Source organism: Neoarius graeffei, chromosome 16, assembly GCF_027579695.1.
Source record: "Neoarius graeffei isolate fNeoGra1 chromosome 16, fNeoGra1.pri, whole genome shotgun sequence".
Classification (NCBI taxonomy): Eukaryota; Metazoa; Chordata; class Actinopteri; order Siluriformes; family Ariidae; genus Neoarius; species Neoarius graeffei.
In genome coordinates, this window is record NC_083584.1 from 10,433,017 (window position 1) to 10,452,731 (window position 19,715).

General features: G+C 44.5%; 1 protein-coding gene across 1 annotated transcript in view; it reads left to right on the plus strand.

The window, feature by feature from the left end:
* adgrl1a (adhesion G protein-coupled receptor L1a) overlaps positions 1-19,715 on the plus strand; it is a 370,320-nt gene that overhangs the window by 233,376 nt on the left and 117,229 nt on the right. The window contains exon 5 of the mRNA XM_060942476.1: positions 4,960-5,167. Within this exon, the coding sequence (XP_060798459.1) occupies positions 4,960-5,167 (208 nt within the window). The remainder of the gene's footprint in view (positions 1-4,959; positions 5,168-19,715) is intronic.

A 19,715-nucleotide genomic window follows, 5' to 3' on the forward strand; every position in this document is an offset into this window, starting at 1 on the left:
TTTCTCATTTCCTTTTACTTTTATTTCCTTTCTTTTGCTTTTATTTTACCATATTTTACCATATTTTCTTTATTTTCCTCTCCACTATTCCAATTCTTTTCCTTTCCTTCTTTTGTCTTCTGTTCAATTTCTTCCCGTCGTCTCTCCTTACATTTTTTTCTGTTTCCTCCTTTTCCTTCTCTTTTCTTTCTCTTCCATTTTATTTCCCGTTCTGTCTTCTCATCCAATTAAATTATTTTCCTTTATTTCATCCCCATTGCTTTCCCGTTTTTTTCTTCCTTTTCTCTTATTTTCCTTTTACTTCTCTTTCCTTCCCCTTCCATTCTCACCCTTAACAGGTTTCATTCCCTTTCCTTTAATTGTGAATTCTTTTTATTTATTCTTCTTTGTGTCCCTCACTGGGTTCTCGGTGTCCGTCCGGAGAGCGGCTCCCTCTCGGCCCCAGACTGTGAATGTGCGTCAGCCGGCTAATTCATACTGCTCCCATGTGTGTCGCCTTCTACAGAGGACAGATATAGAAGTGTGTGTGTGTGTGTGTGTGTGTGTGTGTGTGTGTGTGTGTGTGAGTGTGAAAGCTCATCTGTACATGAGTGAGACAGGCCCTGCTGTTGTTTTGAAACATGACTGGTCCTGATGTACATTCCCATTGATGGAGAACTGAATCTTGAACCTCAGGCCTTGTATTTACACTAAGACACTCTACACACACGCTTCACACACACTCTACACACACGCTTCACACACACTCTACACACACGCTTCACACACACGCTATACAAACGCTCCACACACTCTATACATGCACTACAGAGCTTCCACACACTCAACGCATTGCACACACACTTCACACCCTCCAAACACACTTCACCCACGCTCCACACACGCCCCATATTCTTAACACAATCTCAACATGCTCCACACACACGCCACAATCTCAACACGCTCCACAGTCTCAACATGCTCCACACACACGCTACAATCTCAACACACTCCACACACACGCCACAATCTCAACACGCTCCACAGTCTCAACATGCTCCACACACGCTCCACAATCTCAACACACTCCACACACACTCCACAATCTCAAAATGCTCCACACACACTGCACAATCTACAATCTCAACACGCTCCAAACACGCCTGACACTCTTAACACACTCCCCACATGCTCCACAATCTCAACATACTCTCAACATGCTCCACGCACGCTCCACAATCTCAATACGCTCCACACACACTCCACAATCTCAACACGCTCCACAATCTCAACATGCTCCGCACACACTCCACAATCTCAGCATGCTCTCAACATGCTCCACGCACGCTCCACAATCTCAATACGTTCCACACACACTCCACAATCTCAGCATGCTCTCAACATGCTCCACACGCGCGCCACAATCTCAACATGCTCCATACGCTCTCAACACGTTCCACACACTCTCCACAATCTCAACACGCTCCACAATCTCAACATGCTCCACATGCGCTCCACAATCTCAACACGCTCCACACATGCTCCGCAATCTCAACATGCTCCACAATCTCAACACGCTCCACACACGCTCCACAATCTCAACATGCTCCACATGCTCTCAACATGCTCCACGCACACTCCACAATCTCAACACGCTCCACAATCTCAATATGCACCACAATCGCTCCCCAATCTCAACACGCTCCACAATCTCAACATGCTCCACACACGCTCCACAATCTCAACATGCTCCACACGCTCCACAATCTCAACATGCTCCATACGCTCTCAACACGTTCCACACACTCTCCACAATCTCAACACGCTACACAATCTCAACATGCTCCACACACGCTCCACAATCTCAACACGCTCCACACACGCTCCACAATCTCAACATGCTCCACACGCTCCACAATCTCAACATGTTCCACACTCTCCACAATCTCAACATGCTCCACACACGCTCCACAATCTCAACACACTCCACACACAGTCCACAATCTCAACACGCTCCACACACAGTCCATAATCTCAGCATGCTCCACACACACTCTACAATCTCAACATGCTCCACAATCTCAACATGCTCCACACACAGTCCATAATCTCAACATGCTCCACAATCTCAACATGCTCCACACACAGTCCATAATCTCAACATGCTCCACACACAGTCCATAATCTCAACATGCTCCACACACGCTCCACAATCTCAACATGCTCCACACGCTCCACAATCTCAACACGCTCCACATACTCTCCACAATCTCACCACGCTCCACGCACAGTCCACAATCTCAACACGCTCCACACACAGTCCATAATCTCAACATGCTCCACACACGCTCCACAATCTCAACATGCTCCACACGCTCCACAATCTCAACATGCTCCACACGCTCCACAATCTTAACATGCTCCACACGCTCCACAATCTTAACATGCTCCACAATCTCAACATGCTCCACACACGCTCCACAATCTCAACATGCTCCACACGCTCCACAGTCTCAACATGCTCCATATGCTCTCAACATGCTCCACACACGCTCCACAATCTCAACATGTTCCACACATTTTCAACGCGGTCCGCACGCAGTCCACAATCTCAACACACTCCCCGCACGCTCCACAATCTCAATATGCTCCACACGCTCCACAATCTCAACACACTCCCCGCACGCTCCACAATCTCAACATGCTCCACACGCTGTACAATCTCAACATGCTCCACAATCTCAACATGCTCCACACGCTCTACAATCTCAACATGCTCCACAATCTCAACATGCTCCACACGCTCCACAATCTCAACATGCTCCACATGCTCCACAGTCTCAACATGCTCCACATGCTCTCAACATGCTCCACACATGCTCCACAATCTCAACATGTTCCACACGTTTTCAACGCGGTCTGCACGCAGTCCACAATCTCAACACACTCCCCGCACGCTCCACAATCTCAACACACTCCCTGCACGCTCCACAATCTCAACACACTCCCTGCACGCTCCACAATCTTAACATGCTCCACACACTCCAAAATCTCAACATGCTCCACACGTTCTCAACATGCTCCACACACTCTCCACAATCTCAACACGCTCTACACACAGTCCATAATCTCAACATGCTCCACACACGCTCCACAATCTCAACATGCTCCACACACTCCACAATCTCAACATGCTCCACACACACTCCACAATCTCAACACGCTCCACATACTCTCCACAATCTCAACATGCTCCACACGCTCCACAGTCTCAACATGCTCCACAATCTCAACATGCTCCACACGCTCCACAGTCTCAACATGCTCCACATGCTCTCAACATGCTCCACACACGCTCCACAATCTCAACATGCTCCACACGCTCCACAATCTCAACATGCTCCACACACACTCCACAATCTCAACACGCTCCACATACTCTCCACAATCTCAACATGCTCCACACGCTCCACAGTCTCAACATGCTCCACAATCTCAACATGCTCCACACGCTCCACAGTCTCAACATGCTCCACATGCTCTCAACAGGCTCCACACACGCTCCACAATCTCAACATGTTCCACACATTTTCAACGTGGTCCGCACGCAGTCCACAATCTCAACACACTCCCCGCACGCTCCACAATCTCAACATGCTCCACACATTTTCAACGTGGTCCGCACGCAGTCCACAATCTCAACACACTCGCCGCACGCTCCACAATCTCAACATGCTCCACACGCTCTACAATCTCAACATGCTCCACACGCTCCACAATCTCAACATGCTCCACACGCTCCACAGTCTCAACATGCTCCACATGCTCTCAACATGCTCCACACACGCTCCACAATCTTAACATGTTCCACACGTTTTCAACGCGGTCCGCACGCAGTCCACAATCTCAACACACTCCCCGCACGCTCCACAATCTCAACATGCTCCACACGCTCCACAATCTCAACACACTCCCCGCACGCTCCACAATCTCAACATGCTTCACACACTCTCTCTTTAAATAGAAACGCCCAACCAAAAAAATAAACCTGGCAAAGTAGGCCAGAGCTGAAATACACTTGCGGCCCAGCAGCCAGAAGGCACCTCATCCATCATACCTCCCTAGCTGTAGTGCACTTCACTCGTCCCCTACTAACCACCATTTACCTTCTTACATTCTCTCACTGCAAGCACAGCCATTTATCTCATGCCTTCTCTTCAATCTCTCTCTCCCTCTGTCTCTCTCTCTCTCCCCGTCCGTCTTCTTCTCTTTCGATTTATATTCTAATCCTTCACACCTGTCCTACTGTCCTTGTGTCCCTCTTTCTTCCTGTTTTTCTTTTTATTTTGTCCATTTTTAATTTGTTTTTCACCTCATCTGATTTCTCCACATTGTTCCCTCCATCTCTTCATCTCCCTTACTGTCATTCCCTCTTTCTCTTGGTCATCATTCTGCTATTCATCTTGATATTCTTTCATTATTCTCTCTGCCTTTCCTTTTCTTTTTCACATTCTATTGTTATTTTATCTGTGCCCTCTCTCTGTCTATTCTTTCACATCCCTCTCTCACCTTTCACTTTTTTCTGTTACATTCTTCCAATCTATATCTCATATATACCTCTCTCTCTCTCTCTCTGTCTTCATTGTATTAATGCCATCATCCCTCCATTTTCTCTCTCTTTGACTTTTTGTCTTTTTATAATCTGCCATTATTCCTTCAATTTCATGATCCCTATCTGTCCCTCTTGCTCTCTTTTTCTTTGTTTCTCTGTCATTTGGTCTTTCTTTCTTTCTGTCTTTATTGTTTGAATTTATTCATCATTCTCTCTCACTTTATTTATCTCTCTGTGTTTATTCTTCCTATTTCATCATCCTTCCTTTCTTTCTTAATTCCTCTGTTACTCTTTCTTTTTTCATTGTCCATTCATTCATTCTCTCTCTCTCTCTCCCTCTCTCTCTCTCCCTCCCTCCCTCTCCCCAGTCTTTGTATGTCCGGGGACTCTTTTAAGGGTTCAAGCGGCGAGTTCACAGCAGGAGGCGGAGCATCAGTCGGGGGCGTGGTGCAAGGACCCGCTGCAGTCAGGTGACCGGCTGTATGTCATGCCATGGACACCATACCGGACGGACATTCTGTATGAATACGCATCATGGGAGGACTTCACCCAGAACCGCGCCACCACCACCTACAAGTGAGCACTCATCACTGTTCCTCCTTCTCCTCCTCCTGCTCATCCTCCTCTTCCTCCTCTTCCTCTTCCTCCTCTTCCTACTCATCCTCCTCTTCCTCCTCTTCCTACTCCTGCTCATCCTCCTCTTCCTAATCCTGCTCATCCTCCTGTTCCTCCTACTTCTCATCCTCCTCCTCCTCCTCCTGCTCATCTTCCTAATCCTACTCTTCCTTCTCCTGCTCATCCTCCTCCTCCTCCTCTTACTTTTTCCTCCTCCTGCTCATCCTCATCCTACTCCTACTCATCCTCCTCCTCTTCCTGCTCCTCCTCCTCCTACTCCTGCACCTCCTGCTCATCTTCCTCCTCTTCCTCCTCCTGCTCATCCTCTCATGCTCCTCCTCCTGTTCCTCCTCCTCCTCCTCTATATAAAGTGTCATATATATATATATATATATATATATATATATATATATATATATATATATACAACCCCGATTCCAAAAAAGTTGGGACAAAGTACAAATTGTAAATAAAAACGGAATGCAATGATGTGGAAGTTTCAAAATTCCATATTTTATTCAGAATAGAACATAGATGACATATCAAATGTTTAAACTGAGAAAATGTATCATTTAAAGAGAAAAATTAGGTGATTTTAAATTTCATGACAACAACACATCTCAAAAAAGTTGGGACAAGGCCATGTTTCCCACTGTGAGACATCCCCTTTTCTCTTTACAACAGTCTGTAAACGTCTGGGGACTGAGGAGACAAGTTGCTCAAGTTTAGGGATAGGAATGTTAACCCATTCTTGTCTAATGTAGGATTCTAGTTGCTCAACTGTCTTAGGTCTTTTTTGTCGTATCTTCCATTTTATGATGCGCCAAATGTTTTCTATGGGTGAAAGATCTGGACTGCAGGCTGGCCAGTTCAGTACCCGGACCCTTCTTCTACGCAGCCATGATGCTGTAATTGATGCAGTATGTGGTTTGGCATTGTCATGTTGGAAAATGCAAGGTCTTCCCTGAAAGAGACGTCGTCTGGATGGGAGCATATGTTGCTCTAGAACCTGGATATACCTTTCAGCATTGATGGTGTCTTTCCAGATGTGTAAGCTGCCCATGCCACATGCACTAATGCAACCCCATACCATGATTTCCCTGATTTCCATAAAGAACTTCAAATTTTGATTCGTCTGACCACAGATCAGTTTTCCACTTTGCCACAGTCCATTTTAAATGAGCCTTGGCCCAGAGAAGACGTCTGCACTTCTGGATCACGTTTAGATATGGCTTCTTCTTTGAACTATAGAGTTTTAGCTGGCAACGGCGGATGGCACGGTGAATTGTGTTCACAGATAATGTTCTCTAGCAATATTCCTGAGCCCATTTTGTGATTTCCAATACAGAAGCAGGCCTGTATGTGATGCAGTGCCGTCTAAGGGCCCGAAGATCACGGACACCCAGTATGGTGTTCCGGCCTTGACCCTTACGCACAGAGATTCTTCCAGATTCTCTGAATCTTTTGATGATATTATGCACCGTAGATGATGATATGTTCAAACTCTTTGCAATTTTACACTGTCGAACTCCTTTCTGATATTGCTCCACTATTTGTCGGCGCAGAATTAGGGGGATTGGTGATCCTCTTCCCTTCTTTACTTCTGAGAGCCACTGCCACTCCAAGATGCTCTTTTTATACCCAGTCATGTTAATGACCTATTGCCAATTGACCTAATGAGTTGCAATTTGGTCCTCCAGCTGTTCCTTTTTTGTACCTTTAACTTTTCCAGCCTCTTATTGCCCCGTCCCAACTTTTTTGAGATGTGTTGCTGTCATGAAATTTCAAATGAGCCAATATTTGGCATGAAATTTCAAAATGTCTCACTTTCAACATTTGATATGTTGTCTATGTTCTATTGTGAATACAATATCAGTTTTTGAGATTTGAAAATTATTGCATTCCGTTTTTATTTACAATTTGCACTTTGTCCCAACTTTTTTGGAATTGGGGTTGTATATATATATATATATATATATATATATATATATATATATATATATATATATACACAGTGGTGCTTGAAAGTTTGTGAACCCTTCAGAATTTTCTATATTTCTGCATAAATATTACCTAAAACATCTTCAGATTTTCACGAGTCCTAAAAGTAGATAAAGAGAACCCAGTTAATCAAATGAGACAAAAATATTATACTTGGCCATTTATTTATTGAGGAAAATGATCCAATATTACATATCTGTGAGTGGCAAAAGTATGTGAACCTTTGCTTTCAGTATCTGGTGTGACCCCCTTGCACAGCAATAACTGCAACTAAATATTTCTGGTAACTGTTGATCAGTCCTGCACACCGGCTTGGAGGAATTTTAGCCCGTTCCTCCATACAGAACAGCTTCAACTCTGGGATGTTGGTGGGTTTCCTCACATGAACTGCTCGCTTCAGGTCCTTCCACAACATTTTGATTGGATTAAGGTCAGGACTTTGACTTGGCCATTCCAAAACATTAACTTTATTCTTCTTTAACCATTCTTTGGTAGAACGACTTGTGTGCTTAGGGTCGTTGTCTTGCTGCATGACCCACCTTCTCTTGAGATTCAGTTCATGGACAGATGTCCTGACATTTTCCTTTAGAATTCGCTGGTATAATTCAGAATTAATTGTTCCATCAATGATGGCAAGCCGTCCTGGCCCAGATGCAGCAAAACAGACCCAAACCATCATACTATCACCACCATGTTTCACAGATGGGATAAGGTTCTTATGCTGGAATGCAGTGTTTTCCTTTCTCCAAACATAACGCTTCTCATTTAAACCAAAAAGTTATATTTTGGTCTCATCCGTCCACTAAACATTTTTCCAATAGCCTTCTGGCTGGTCCACGTGGTCTTTAGCAAACTGTAGACGAGCAGCAATGTTCTTTTTGGAGAGCAGTGGCTTTCTCCTTGCAGCCCTGCCATGCACACCATTGTTGTTCAGTGTTCGCCTGATGGTGGACTCATGAACATTAACATTAGCCAATGTGAGAGAGGCCTTCAGTTGCTTAGACGTTACCCCTGGGGTCCTTTGTGACCTCGCCGACTGTTACATGCTTTGCTCTTGGAGTGATCTTTGTTGGTCGACCACTCCTGGGGAGGGTAACAATGGTCTTGAATTTCCTCCATTTGTACACAATCTGTCTGACTGTTGATTGGTAGAGTCCAAATTCTTTAGAGATAGTTTTGTAACCTTTTCCAGCCTGATGAGCATCAACAACGCTTTTTCTGAGGTCCTCAGAAATCTCCTTTGTTCATGCCATGATACACTTCCACAAACATGTGTTGTGAAGATCAGACTTTGATAGATCCCTGTTCTTTAAATAAAACAGGGTGCCCACTCACACCTGATTGTCATCCCATTGATTGAAAACACCTGACTCTAATGTCACCTTCAAATTAACTGCTAATCCTAGAGGTTCACATACTTTTGCCACTCACAGATATGTAATATTGGATCATTTTCCTCAATAAATAAATGACCAAGTATAATATTTTTGTCTCATTTGTTTACCTGGGTTCTCTTTATCTACTTTTAGAACTTGTGTGAAAATCTGATGATGTTTTAGGTCATAGTTATGCAGAAATATAGAAAATTCTAAAGGGTTCACAAACTTTCAAGCACCAGTGTATCCACACACAAGAACAGTTACAAACCTATAAAAACAGTTTCACTTCTAATGGAAGTCTAAGGGCAGCTGATGGTGTTTGGAGTATGGAATGACACACAACAGAATGTGCAGTTGTACAAAAAAACAAAAAACAGCAACAACAACAACAAAAAAAAACGCCATTACCACTCCAAATTGATTATTTTCATATAATTGCACATTCTGGAGAATGATATTCCACTTATAACAGTTTAGATTTAAACATCTGATATACAAGTAACTTCCTTTTATCACGCCAACACTGCTGGAGGAGGTTATGGTTTTGCTTCTGTATGTTCTTTGTTTGTTTTCCTGTTCCCAACATAACGGAAAAAGTAGTGAATGGATATTGATGAAATTTGGAGGAAAACTGAGCCATGGGCCAAGGAACAATTGATTAGATCTTGATGTAAATCCAGATATGTATGCAGATCCTGGATTTTTTTTTTTGTCTTTTCCCAATGTAACTCAAAAAGTAGTGAACGGATTTGGGTGAAATTTGGTGGACACCTTTAGTATCATCCTAGCTTCAAGTGAGTTGATTGTGATGTTGATAATACGTGTCTTGATGGAGAAATGAGCTCGACTCTACCGAGTGCACTTCTCATGTTATAGCTGCAGTAAACTGTAATTCCCTCACCAGCCTCTCTCTCTCTCTCTCTCTCTCTCTCTCTCTCTGAAAAACAAAGCCTGTCAGTCTACTCAGAAACAACAAAATATAAACCCTTCTGTCCTGAAAACTTTCCCATGCTCGGAAGCTTTGCAAACTACATCAATGATTTCACATTTTGCTTGTAATGTTAAACAATGATATGTTATTTAATCTGTTTATTATTAGTGTTAGATTATTAGATAATGTATCACAATGAGCATATTAATATAAACATGTTGTTTATAGGGCACCACGGTGGTGTAGTGGTTAGCGCTGTCGCCTCACAGCAAGAAGGTTCTGGGTTCAAGTTTCTATGTTCCCCTTGTGTCTGCATGGGTTTCCTCTGGGTGCTCCGGTTTCCTTCCACAGTCCAAAGACATGCAGTTAGGCTAATTGGCTACTCTAAATTGCCCATAGGTGTGAATATGTGTGTGTGAATGGTTGTTTCCTAAGCCCGGAAATGGGAGGGTTGTGGTAGGAAGGGCATCCGGCATAAAACTATTTTCCAGTTAGTATGACGTGGCTCAGTCGGGTCTACATGGACCCTGACTTGGCAATAGTGCTGGACAAGGAAAAATATGAAGTTTATTAGCCTGGGCCCACCCATCCTAAGCGTGACGCAACACAAGGGCCTGTTCCGAGCTTAGTCTGGCCAGGCAGGCTATCTACAGCATTTCCAAGCTCCCGAAAAATTGGGAACCAATCAACTTTGACCATCTCCAACAGCCCTGGGTAGAGGCGTGTTCAAGGCAGTGACGTAGTAGAACTGCGACCGGAAGCCATAGATTGTTTACAGAATCTATGCCGGAAGCACTTCATTCACATCACGAACATGGAGCAGCAGCAAGCCTTTAACACAGCGGTAGATGCTGTATTGAAAGCATTCAACAGGAAGTTCTCATTGAAAACGGAGCAAAGAGCAGCCCTGGAGGTATTTATTGAAAGGAAGGACGTTTTCGCCTTGCTCCCGACCGGCTTCGGTAAGAGTTTAATCTACCAGTTAGCCCCGTCGCGTCGCATACGTCAGAGGAAAGAGTGATGTGATTGGTTTAAGCTTCGTCACAGCCTTTTCTGGCTTCAACCAGTAGCAAACTGAGGCATTTCAGGGAGGCGGGTCAACCACGGGCTCTGGGAAACGGTTTGGCTTAATAGCTTGGCCAGACCAAATGCTCGGAGAGCTTTGAAGTCGCATTAGCCAGGCTAGAAGTTTATACTACTGCCTGAGCCATGTGATTACACGGAAATTATACACACTTCCTGACCAAACAGATTTGAGAATTCTACTGCACTGTGATGGAAAGTCAGTGTTGTAGTCGAGTCACTAAACCTTGAGTCCGAGTCTAGTCCTCAGTGTTCAAGTCTGAGTTGAGTCCAAGTCATAAAAGAAAATTTCGAGTCAAGTCCACAATTGATCTGAGACAAGCTCCGCCCACTATCAACAGGGCAAATAACATGAGAGAGGGCTAACACTAGCTAGTCCATCGCTCAGCAAGCCCCACTATCAACAGAGAAATGAACATAGTGTCACTTCCTTCTCTGGGTGGAGTCTTACCAAATGACGATTGAAGTTCGAGGTCGTCCCCGTTGTCTCCTCGATAGTTCTTTTACATATGGAACACATAGCAGTGCATTTTTCCCACTACACGAGAAGTCTGTGTAAGCAAAGTGGACAATCCTAGCGGCGTCTCTCCAGGCATTTTAGCGCCATTAACGTTAGTTTGTTCCTGAACATGACATATGAACAGGTGAATGTGCATTCTCTTGCACAAAATTTGTATAAAAATTAATGTAGATATAAATATACAGTGGTGCTTGAAAGTTTGTGAAGCCTTTAGAATTTTCTATATTTCTGCATAAATATGACCTAAAACATCATCAGATTTTCACACAAGTCCTAAAAGTAGATAAAGAGAACCCAGTTAAACAAATGAGACAAAAATATTATACTTGGTCATTTATTTATTGAGGAAAATGATCCAATATTACATATCTGTGAGTGGCAAAAGTATGTGAACTTCTAGGATTAGCAGTTAATTTGAAGGTGAAATTAGAGTCAGGTGTTTGCAATCAATGGGATGACAATCAGGTGTGAGTGGGCACCCTGTTTTATTTAAAGAACAGGGATCTATCAAAGTCTGATCTTCACAACACGTTTGTGGAAGTGTATCATGGCATGAAAAAGGAGATTTCTGAGGACCTCAGAAAAAGCGTTGTTGATGCTCATCAGGCTGGAAAAGGTTACAAAACCATCTCTAAAGAGTTTGGACTCCACCAATCCACAGTCAGACAGATTGTGTACAAATGGAAGAAATTCAAGACCATTGTTACCCTCCCCAGGAGTGGTCGACCAACAAAGATCACTCCAAGAGCAAGGTGTGCAGTAGTCAGTGAGGTCACAAAGGACCCCAGGGTAGCTTCTAAGCAACTGAAGGCCTCTTTCACATTGGCTAATGTTAATGTTCATGAGTCCACCCTCAAGAGAACACTGAACAACAATGGTGTGCATGGCAGGGTTGCAAGGAGAAAGCCACTGCTCTCCAAAAAGAACATTGCTGCTTGTCTGCAGTTTGCTAAAGATCACGTGGACAAGCCAGAAGGCTATTGGAAAAATGTTTTGTGGTTGGATGAGACCAAAATAGAACTTTTTGGTTTGAATGAGAAGCGTTATGTTTGGAGAAAGGAAAACACTGCATTCCAGCATAAGAACTTTATCCCATATGTGAAACATGGCGGTGGTAGTATCATGGTTTGGGCCTGTTTTGCTGCATCTGGGCCAGGACGGCTTGCCATCCTTGATGGAACAATGAATTCTGAATTATACCAGCAAATTCTAAAGGAAAATTTCGGGACATCTGTCCATGAACTGAATCTCAAGAGAAGGTGGGTCATGCAGCAAGACAACGACCCTAAGCACACAAGTCGTTCTACCAAAGAATGGTTAAAGGAGAATAAAGTGAATGTTTTGGAATGGCCAAGTCAAAGTCCTGACCTTAATCCGATCGAAATGCTGTGGAAGGACCTGAAGCGAGCAGTTCATGTGAGGAAACCCACCAACATCCCAGAGTTGAAGCTGTTCTGTACAGAGGAATGGGCTAAAATTCCTCCAAGCCGGTGTGCAGGACTGATCAACAGTTACCGCAAACGTTTAGTTGCAGTTATTGCTGCACAAGGGGGTCACACCAGATACTGAAAGCAAAGGTTCACATACTTTTGCCACTCACAGATATGTAATATTGGATCATTTTCCTCAATAAATAAATGACCAAGTATAATATTTTGTCTCATTTGTTTAACTGGGTTCTCTTTATCTACTTTTAGGACTTGTGTGAAAATCTGATAATGTTTTAGGTCATATTTATGTAGAAATATAGAAAATTCTAAAGGGTTCACAAACTTTCAAGCACCACTGTAAATATCTTATGCCAAATTATTATGGCATGTTACAAAAAAATCAAGAAAAAATCCACGTCCTCGTCTCCAATTTATGAGTCCGAATGCAGTGAATGTATACCAGTGCGAGTCAAAGTCCGAGTCATCAGTGCTCAAGTCCAATTCAAGTCGTGAGTCCTTAAAATTAGGGCATGAGATGGACTCGAGTAGTACAAGCCTGTGTAAAGTCTTTATATCAACAAGCATTTAGGCCAACCATTATTTTATCGAAAGCTTTCATGAATTTTTGAGTCTGAGGTGTTTGTAAATGAAGCTGCAAATCTGTATATTTCATCCTTTTTGAGACGGGACTACTTTTTCACAGGGAAGAATTTGGCACCTATCTGGCAGCCAAGATGGCGGCGCGCTCAGACGCAGCGGCTCACGGCTTTCCCCTTCAGTGTGTTTTTTTACGTCTTTTGTATGTTTGTTTGTGGACTTTGTGTATTTTCACTTCGGCGGTACACCACTACAGCTGCCAGGACCTCATAGATATTGGCTTTTCGATAAGATTGTAAGAAGATTGCCGTTTCGAGGGAATTTAGTCACAACATCCCAGATGAGCTAGCAAGACCACCGGATTCTCCGTGGTTTGTTGTCGGGTCTGGAAAGCAGCGCAGGCGAAGGAGGGAGAGGAAGCAGAAGCGAGGTCGCAGGTCCGGCCTCCTGCTAAGGCTAAGGAACCAACCACACAAGCCACCCCTGCCGAACCTATATCTCACCAACGCCAGATCTCTCACCCACAAGATGGAGGATCTGGAACTACAACTGGTGGGAAATTGCTACATTCAAGACTGCTGTACCCTTATTATTACAGAGACCTGACTGAACCCGAAGATCCCCAATGCTAGCGTGCAGCAAGCTGGCCGCTCCCTGCACCGCGGGGATAGGACTGAGGACTCCGGCAAATGTAGAGGTGGGGGGCTCTGTATTTATGTGCATGAGGACTGGTGCAACAACAGCAGTATTATAGCGAAGCACTGCTCCACTGACATAGAGTACATGTCTGTAAGATGTCAGCCTTATTTTCTCCTGAGAGAGATAACTGTAGCGATTGTCACCACTGTTTACATCCCGCCAGACGCTAACGCTAGCGTGGCGCTGTCTCTCCTGCTGAACGCCATCATTGAACAGCAGCGGGCCCACCCTGATGGTGTTCACATTATAGCTGGAGACTTTAATAAGACCAATCTTAAGACTGTACTCCTCAAGTTTCACCAGCACATGAAGTGTCCAACAAGAGGGGAAAGGACTCTCGATCACGTATACTCCAACATCAAACACGGTTACAGAGCCATGCCCCTCCCCCACCTCAGACAGTCAGACCATCTTTCCTTGCTGCTCATCCCTGCATACACCCCCCTCAGATGCAGATCCAGGCCCACCACAAAGACTGTAACAACTTGGCCTGAGAATGCACTCAGTGAACTCCAGGACTGCTTTCAACACACAGACTGGGACCTATTTGAACATCAGGACCTGGAAACGTTCACAGAGACAGTTTTGGACTACATCAAGTTCTGTATGGGAACTGTATCTGTGGACAAAACCATCCGGGTTTTTCCAAATCAGAAACCCTGGATGACCAGCCAGGTTCGCTCACTCCTCAAGGCCCACAACACTGCCTTCAAGTCAGGCGACAAAGTCCTTTACAGCATGACTCAAGCTGACCTGAGGAAAGGGATTAAAAAAGCCAAAGCGGACTATAAAAGGAAGATAGAGTCCCATCTCGCCAGCCACAGACCACGAGAGGTGTGGCAGGGCATACAGAACATCACCAACTTCAGAGGCGGTGATGTGACATCAGGAGTCCCGAGTAAGTCGCTGGCAGAGGAGCTCAATTGCTTCTTTGCTCACTTCGAATCTCCGCAGCGACACTCACTTGCTCTAGCCCTGCCCCACCCCCATCAGATCCTAGCACCCCTCCACTTATTGTAGAAGAGCAGGAGGTGAGGTGTGTGCTCAAGGCAGTGAACCCCAGGAAGGCTGCCGGTCCGGACGGAGTACCTGGCAAGGTGCTCAGAGCATGTGCCCACCAGCTGTCCTACATCCTCTGCAGGATCTTCAACCTCTCGTTGGCCCAAGCAGTCATCCCTACCTGCCTGAAGTCAGCCATAATAATTCCCATCCCAAAACAGTCGCCCACAACCAGCCTCAATGACTACCACCCTGTTGCCCTCACCCCAGTAATTATGAAGTGCTTTGAGAGACTGGTCCTCCAGCACATCAAAGACTGTCTCCCCCCCCACACTCGACCCCCACCAGTTCGCATACCGGGCAAACAGATCTATGGAGGACGCCATCGCTATAGCTCTGCACGCTGTGTTGAGCCACCTGGAACAGCAGCAGAGCTATGCAAGAGTGCTTTTTGTAGACTACAGCTCGGCATTTAATACGATCATCACGGACACTCTGATCACAAAGCTGGACATTTTAGGCCTCCCCACTCTCATATGCACCTGGATTAAGGACTTTTTGACCAACAGGCCCCAGACTGTGAGACTTGGGCCTCACCTTTCCTCCACATGGACACTGAGCACCGGTTCACCACAGGGCTGCGTGCTGAGCCCCCTCCTGTACTGTCTCTACACCTATAACTGTAGTCCAGTTCATGGTGACAACATGATCGTCAAATTTGCTGACGACACCACAGTGGTCGGGCTGATCTCAGATGGAGACGAGACAGCCTACAGGGAGGAGGTTCAGAGGCTCGCGACCTGGTGCTCAGTAAACAACCTGGCTCTAAACACCACAAAGACAAAGGAGATCATTGTGGACTTCAGGAGGAAGAAAAGTGACCACCTCCCCCTCTACATCAACAGCGAGTGTGTGGAGAGGGTTCATGATTTCAGATTCCTGGGAGTCCAGATCTCTGACGACCTCTCCTGGACAATCAACATCTCAGCTGTTATAAAGAAGGCTCAGCAGTGTCTACACTTCCTGAGAGTCCTCAGGAAGAACAATCTAGACCAGAAGCTGCTGCTGGCCTTCTACCGCTCCTCCACTGAAAGCCTGCTGACGTACTGTACTGCTTGCCCACCTGGTACGGGAGCTGCACTGCTGCAGACAGAGGGAGGCTTCAGAGGACAGTCGCAGCAGCACAGAGGATTGTCGGCTGCCCTCTCCCCTCCCTGACGGACATATACACCACCCGGTGCATCAGCAGAGCTCGGAGCATCATTAAGGACAATTCACATCCTGCCTCCCAGCTGTTTGAGCTGCTTCCTTCTGGGAGGCGCTACAGATGTATTAAAACAAGGACTACTAGAGTGAAAAACAGCTTCTTCCCAAGAGTCATCACCATATTGAACTCTGAGAGGAAACAAATATAATGTCGATATTATGCAAAACATCTGTCACTGTCACTGTTGCTCTCACATTCTGTGCAATACAAATAATTATTTATTCTGTACATAGCCCATCCATATTCATATTCATACTTGGATATAAGACACTTTTATATGTATTTCAATTTTTGTAATGTTTATGTGTTAGGATTTAAGTGTTTTTTTTTTTTATACTTTTTTTGCACTGGAAAGAGAGAAGCTTCTAATCTCGTTATACAATTGATTGTAAAATGACAATAAAGGGCATTCTATTCTATTCTATTCTATTCTATTCTATTCTATTCTATTCTATTTTTGTGTTTCCAGAACCAGTTGCGTTGCTCTGATGACGGCATACAAATAAAAACGATTCAAGTGTAAAATAATCAGAGCTGTTTACTACTATAGAGCTCCGGTTTTGGATAAAACTTAATAAAAACAGGTTTGCTTAGACTCCCTCCATCAAGGACGTTAAGTTTGCAGTGCGGTTTGTTTGTCTGTCTGTAAGCAGGATTGCGCAAAACCAATTGACCTGATTTCCATGAAGCTTGGTGGAAGGATGAGCCAAGGAAGGAAGAAAGAAGCTAATAAATGTTGGAATGGAGTGAAACCCTGGGGCGCATCCACAAAATGTATTTCTCTTAATAATAATAAATAAGTTAAATTTATATAGCGCCTTTCAAAAAACCCAAGGACGCTTTACAATTATAGACAAGGAAAGAAAAAAAAAATAAATAAAAATATAATAAAAAATAAAAAGTAAAAAGTCCACCAAGTAGGGGTCAGGATGTAATTCCCATGCTGTAGCAGCCACAGTCCCACCAAAAGGCGCACGAAAACAAGTCCCACATCTCCAGCACCGCTGCCATGACGCCGTCAGCAACATCGCTCAACACCACGCCGTGGATCCACACAGCGAGCAGAGAAGCTCCGCCACACAGAGCGCTGGTGTGTCCCAAACCGCCTGCACAGCCGCCGCGACGCCACCGAGCAACATCGCTCGGAACATCACGCCAAGCGTTAAAGCGCAGCGCGCTGGACAACCACGATGTAAATTGAGCAACAGGCTCACTGCAGTCCACAGCTGGGAGCACAGGCATCACCCACAGCGAACCAAGGCCTGGAGGGAACCGACGCCCAAAACTGGGTCCAGAGCTACACCACAACCGGCGGACAAAACACTCAAACAAACACCAAACTACACAAACACACAGGAAAGAAAAAAAATAGAAAAAGAAATAAAATAAGAGCTCCGGTGAGAAGCGGCAGCCAGAACACGCACGACGTACTCTCAACCGGAAACGGAAACAAAAAAAAAAAAAAACAGTCTTTCGCTAACATTGTGAGAAACGACATTTGGCTATACATCTTACAATTCAGTAGTGATAAAACATAACCGGTGTAGAACTACGATGGCTCCATATCACAATCCACATTCACGGGTACCAGTAATCATCGAGGCACATAATTATAATCTGGGTGCGATTTGCTGGGGGGGATGGGGGGGATCATCCCCCCCTCTGGTTTTTATCTCTGCTGAAAAAAAATCCTCGGGGACAACCCCGTCAATAAAACAAACAAACCAAAAAAAAAAAAAGTTGACATGACAGGCATGTTGTGACACAGTTTTCTATGGTCTACATTGCACTCACTTTCAAAATGACCCGAAGTGGCAGCTTTGATGTTCACGAACGTCCCCAGCAAATAGATACATTGTAGATAATAACAATATCCAGAGTGTGAACGTGGATTTAGCGCCATGAATCACATCCTTACTGATGAGCGCAACAGAATGAATGTATCCACACTGACAGCCTTCTTTTCCTCGCTGTCAATGGGCCAGACGTGCGTTCCTTCCCTGCTGAGAAATTCGCAGAAATGTGGATTAAAGAAGGGCGAAACGCGGCGGATAGCGCACCGACGGGAAAGCAGAAAAGGCCACATGAACTGCGCCATCAGAGCAAACTGTTCATTTAGTATTCATGTATTTCAGTGATTTTCGAGTCACTGTCCATTTAATCCGGAGGGAGAGAAACATCACAGCAACGCGACAAGCAATGCGAACTTTGTTGTGTTCGTGTTCGTGTATTTAGTCAGAGAGATAGGAAGATGAATTTACTATCTCTGGTTCGTTTTCATTTAGTGTTTGTGGCAGCGGGGGCGTGGTCAAGCATCGGTCTGTGAAGGACGGCAGGACAGAACTGATTTCACACAACTCGCTTTTATTCAGCTTTTCAGCTTCTATCTGCACTCGCACTCACATCAGTCGTCTAGTTGTGGAGAGAGCTCCCGCTGCTCTCGCTCTCTCTCCTTAAATAGGGCGCGGTCACTGGGAAAACACACAAACACATGAATTAACGACAGGTGTAGTGATTCTGCCACTTACCTTCCCTGACTCCGCCCTCCTGTCACAGACCGATGCTTGACCACGCCCCCGCTGCCACAGTATTATTCATTTGATATCATCGGATGTTATTGAGCTGTTAGCCTATTGTTACCTTAGTTTTGTGACGTTTCATGATTGACAAATCGCACCCTGATTATAATATTGGTTGAAATATATCTCGATGTATAAAATGGTTGTTGTTGCAGATTCGCATGTCATAGAAGAGTCAAGTTTTGTCCTTGGTGGAGGTCCGCGCTCTCCAAGGACCTTTCGAAAGTTGTAGTTTATTTATGTATTTTAAAGATTAATGAATGTTATTTAACATCCGCCCTTACACTCCTGTTATAATACTGGCAAGTACCCAAGTAGCCCTGTGTTAACAAACGAAGTTAATGCTGTATGAACAAGATATCCAGTTTTAAATTTTATATGCCGATTTCTTAATCGGATAAATAATGTATTCTTTAAATAACCGTGGAAAAAATATATCCTTTAAATAATATATTATTTAAATAATGTGTTCCCGCATAATAATTATTATCTGATGAGTGGACTTTTGGACTCTAGACTATTTGATAATGAATTACGCCTCAGGTCTGAACGTTTCCTGATGTTAATTGAACTCCTGTAGAATACGTATAACGCTCTTCGTCCTCCAAACCACAGCAGCACATATTAATTCTGATGGATTAATTTAATTAAGTGAATACCCCAGTGTTTTTCATCCACAGTATCTATAGGGTGTGTGTGTGAGAGAGAAAGAGAGAGAGATTACTGACAGGAGCACGTTTCCCTGTAATAAGACAAGAACCGTAGCACACATTCAACACTTGAATCTTCACAGTGTAATAATAAAGGTGTTATGATGAACCATGCATGAAAGGAAGTTGTACTGAAGGTACGGTAAAATGGTTTTTATGCAGCTTTTCACAAGACGATCCAACTCCGGAGCAGTCGACTAAAAAGTAGTTCCGGTTATTTAATGCCGCTTTTCCACTACCAACGCGGCTGAGTTGGGCTGAGCCGTGCCGTGCTGAGTCGGGCTGAGTCGAGCTGAGCGGGGCTGTTGGAGTTG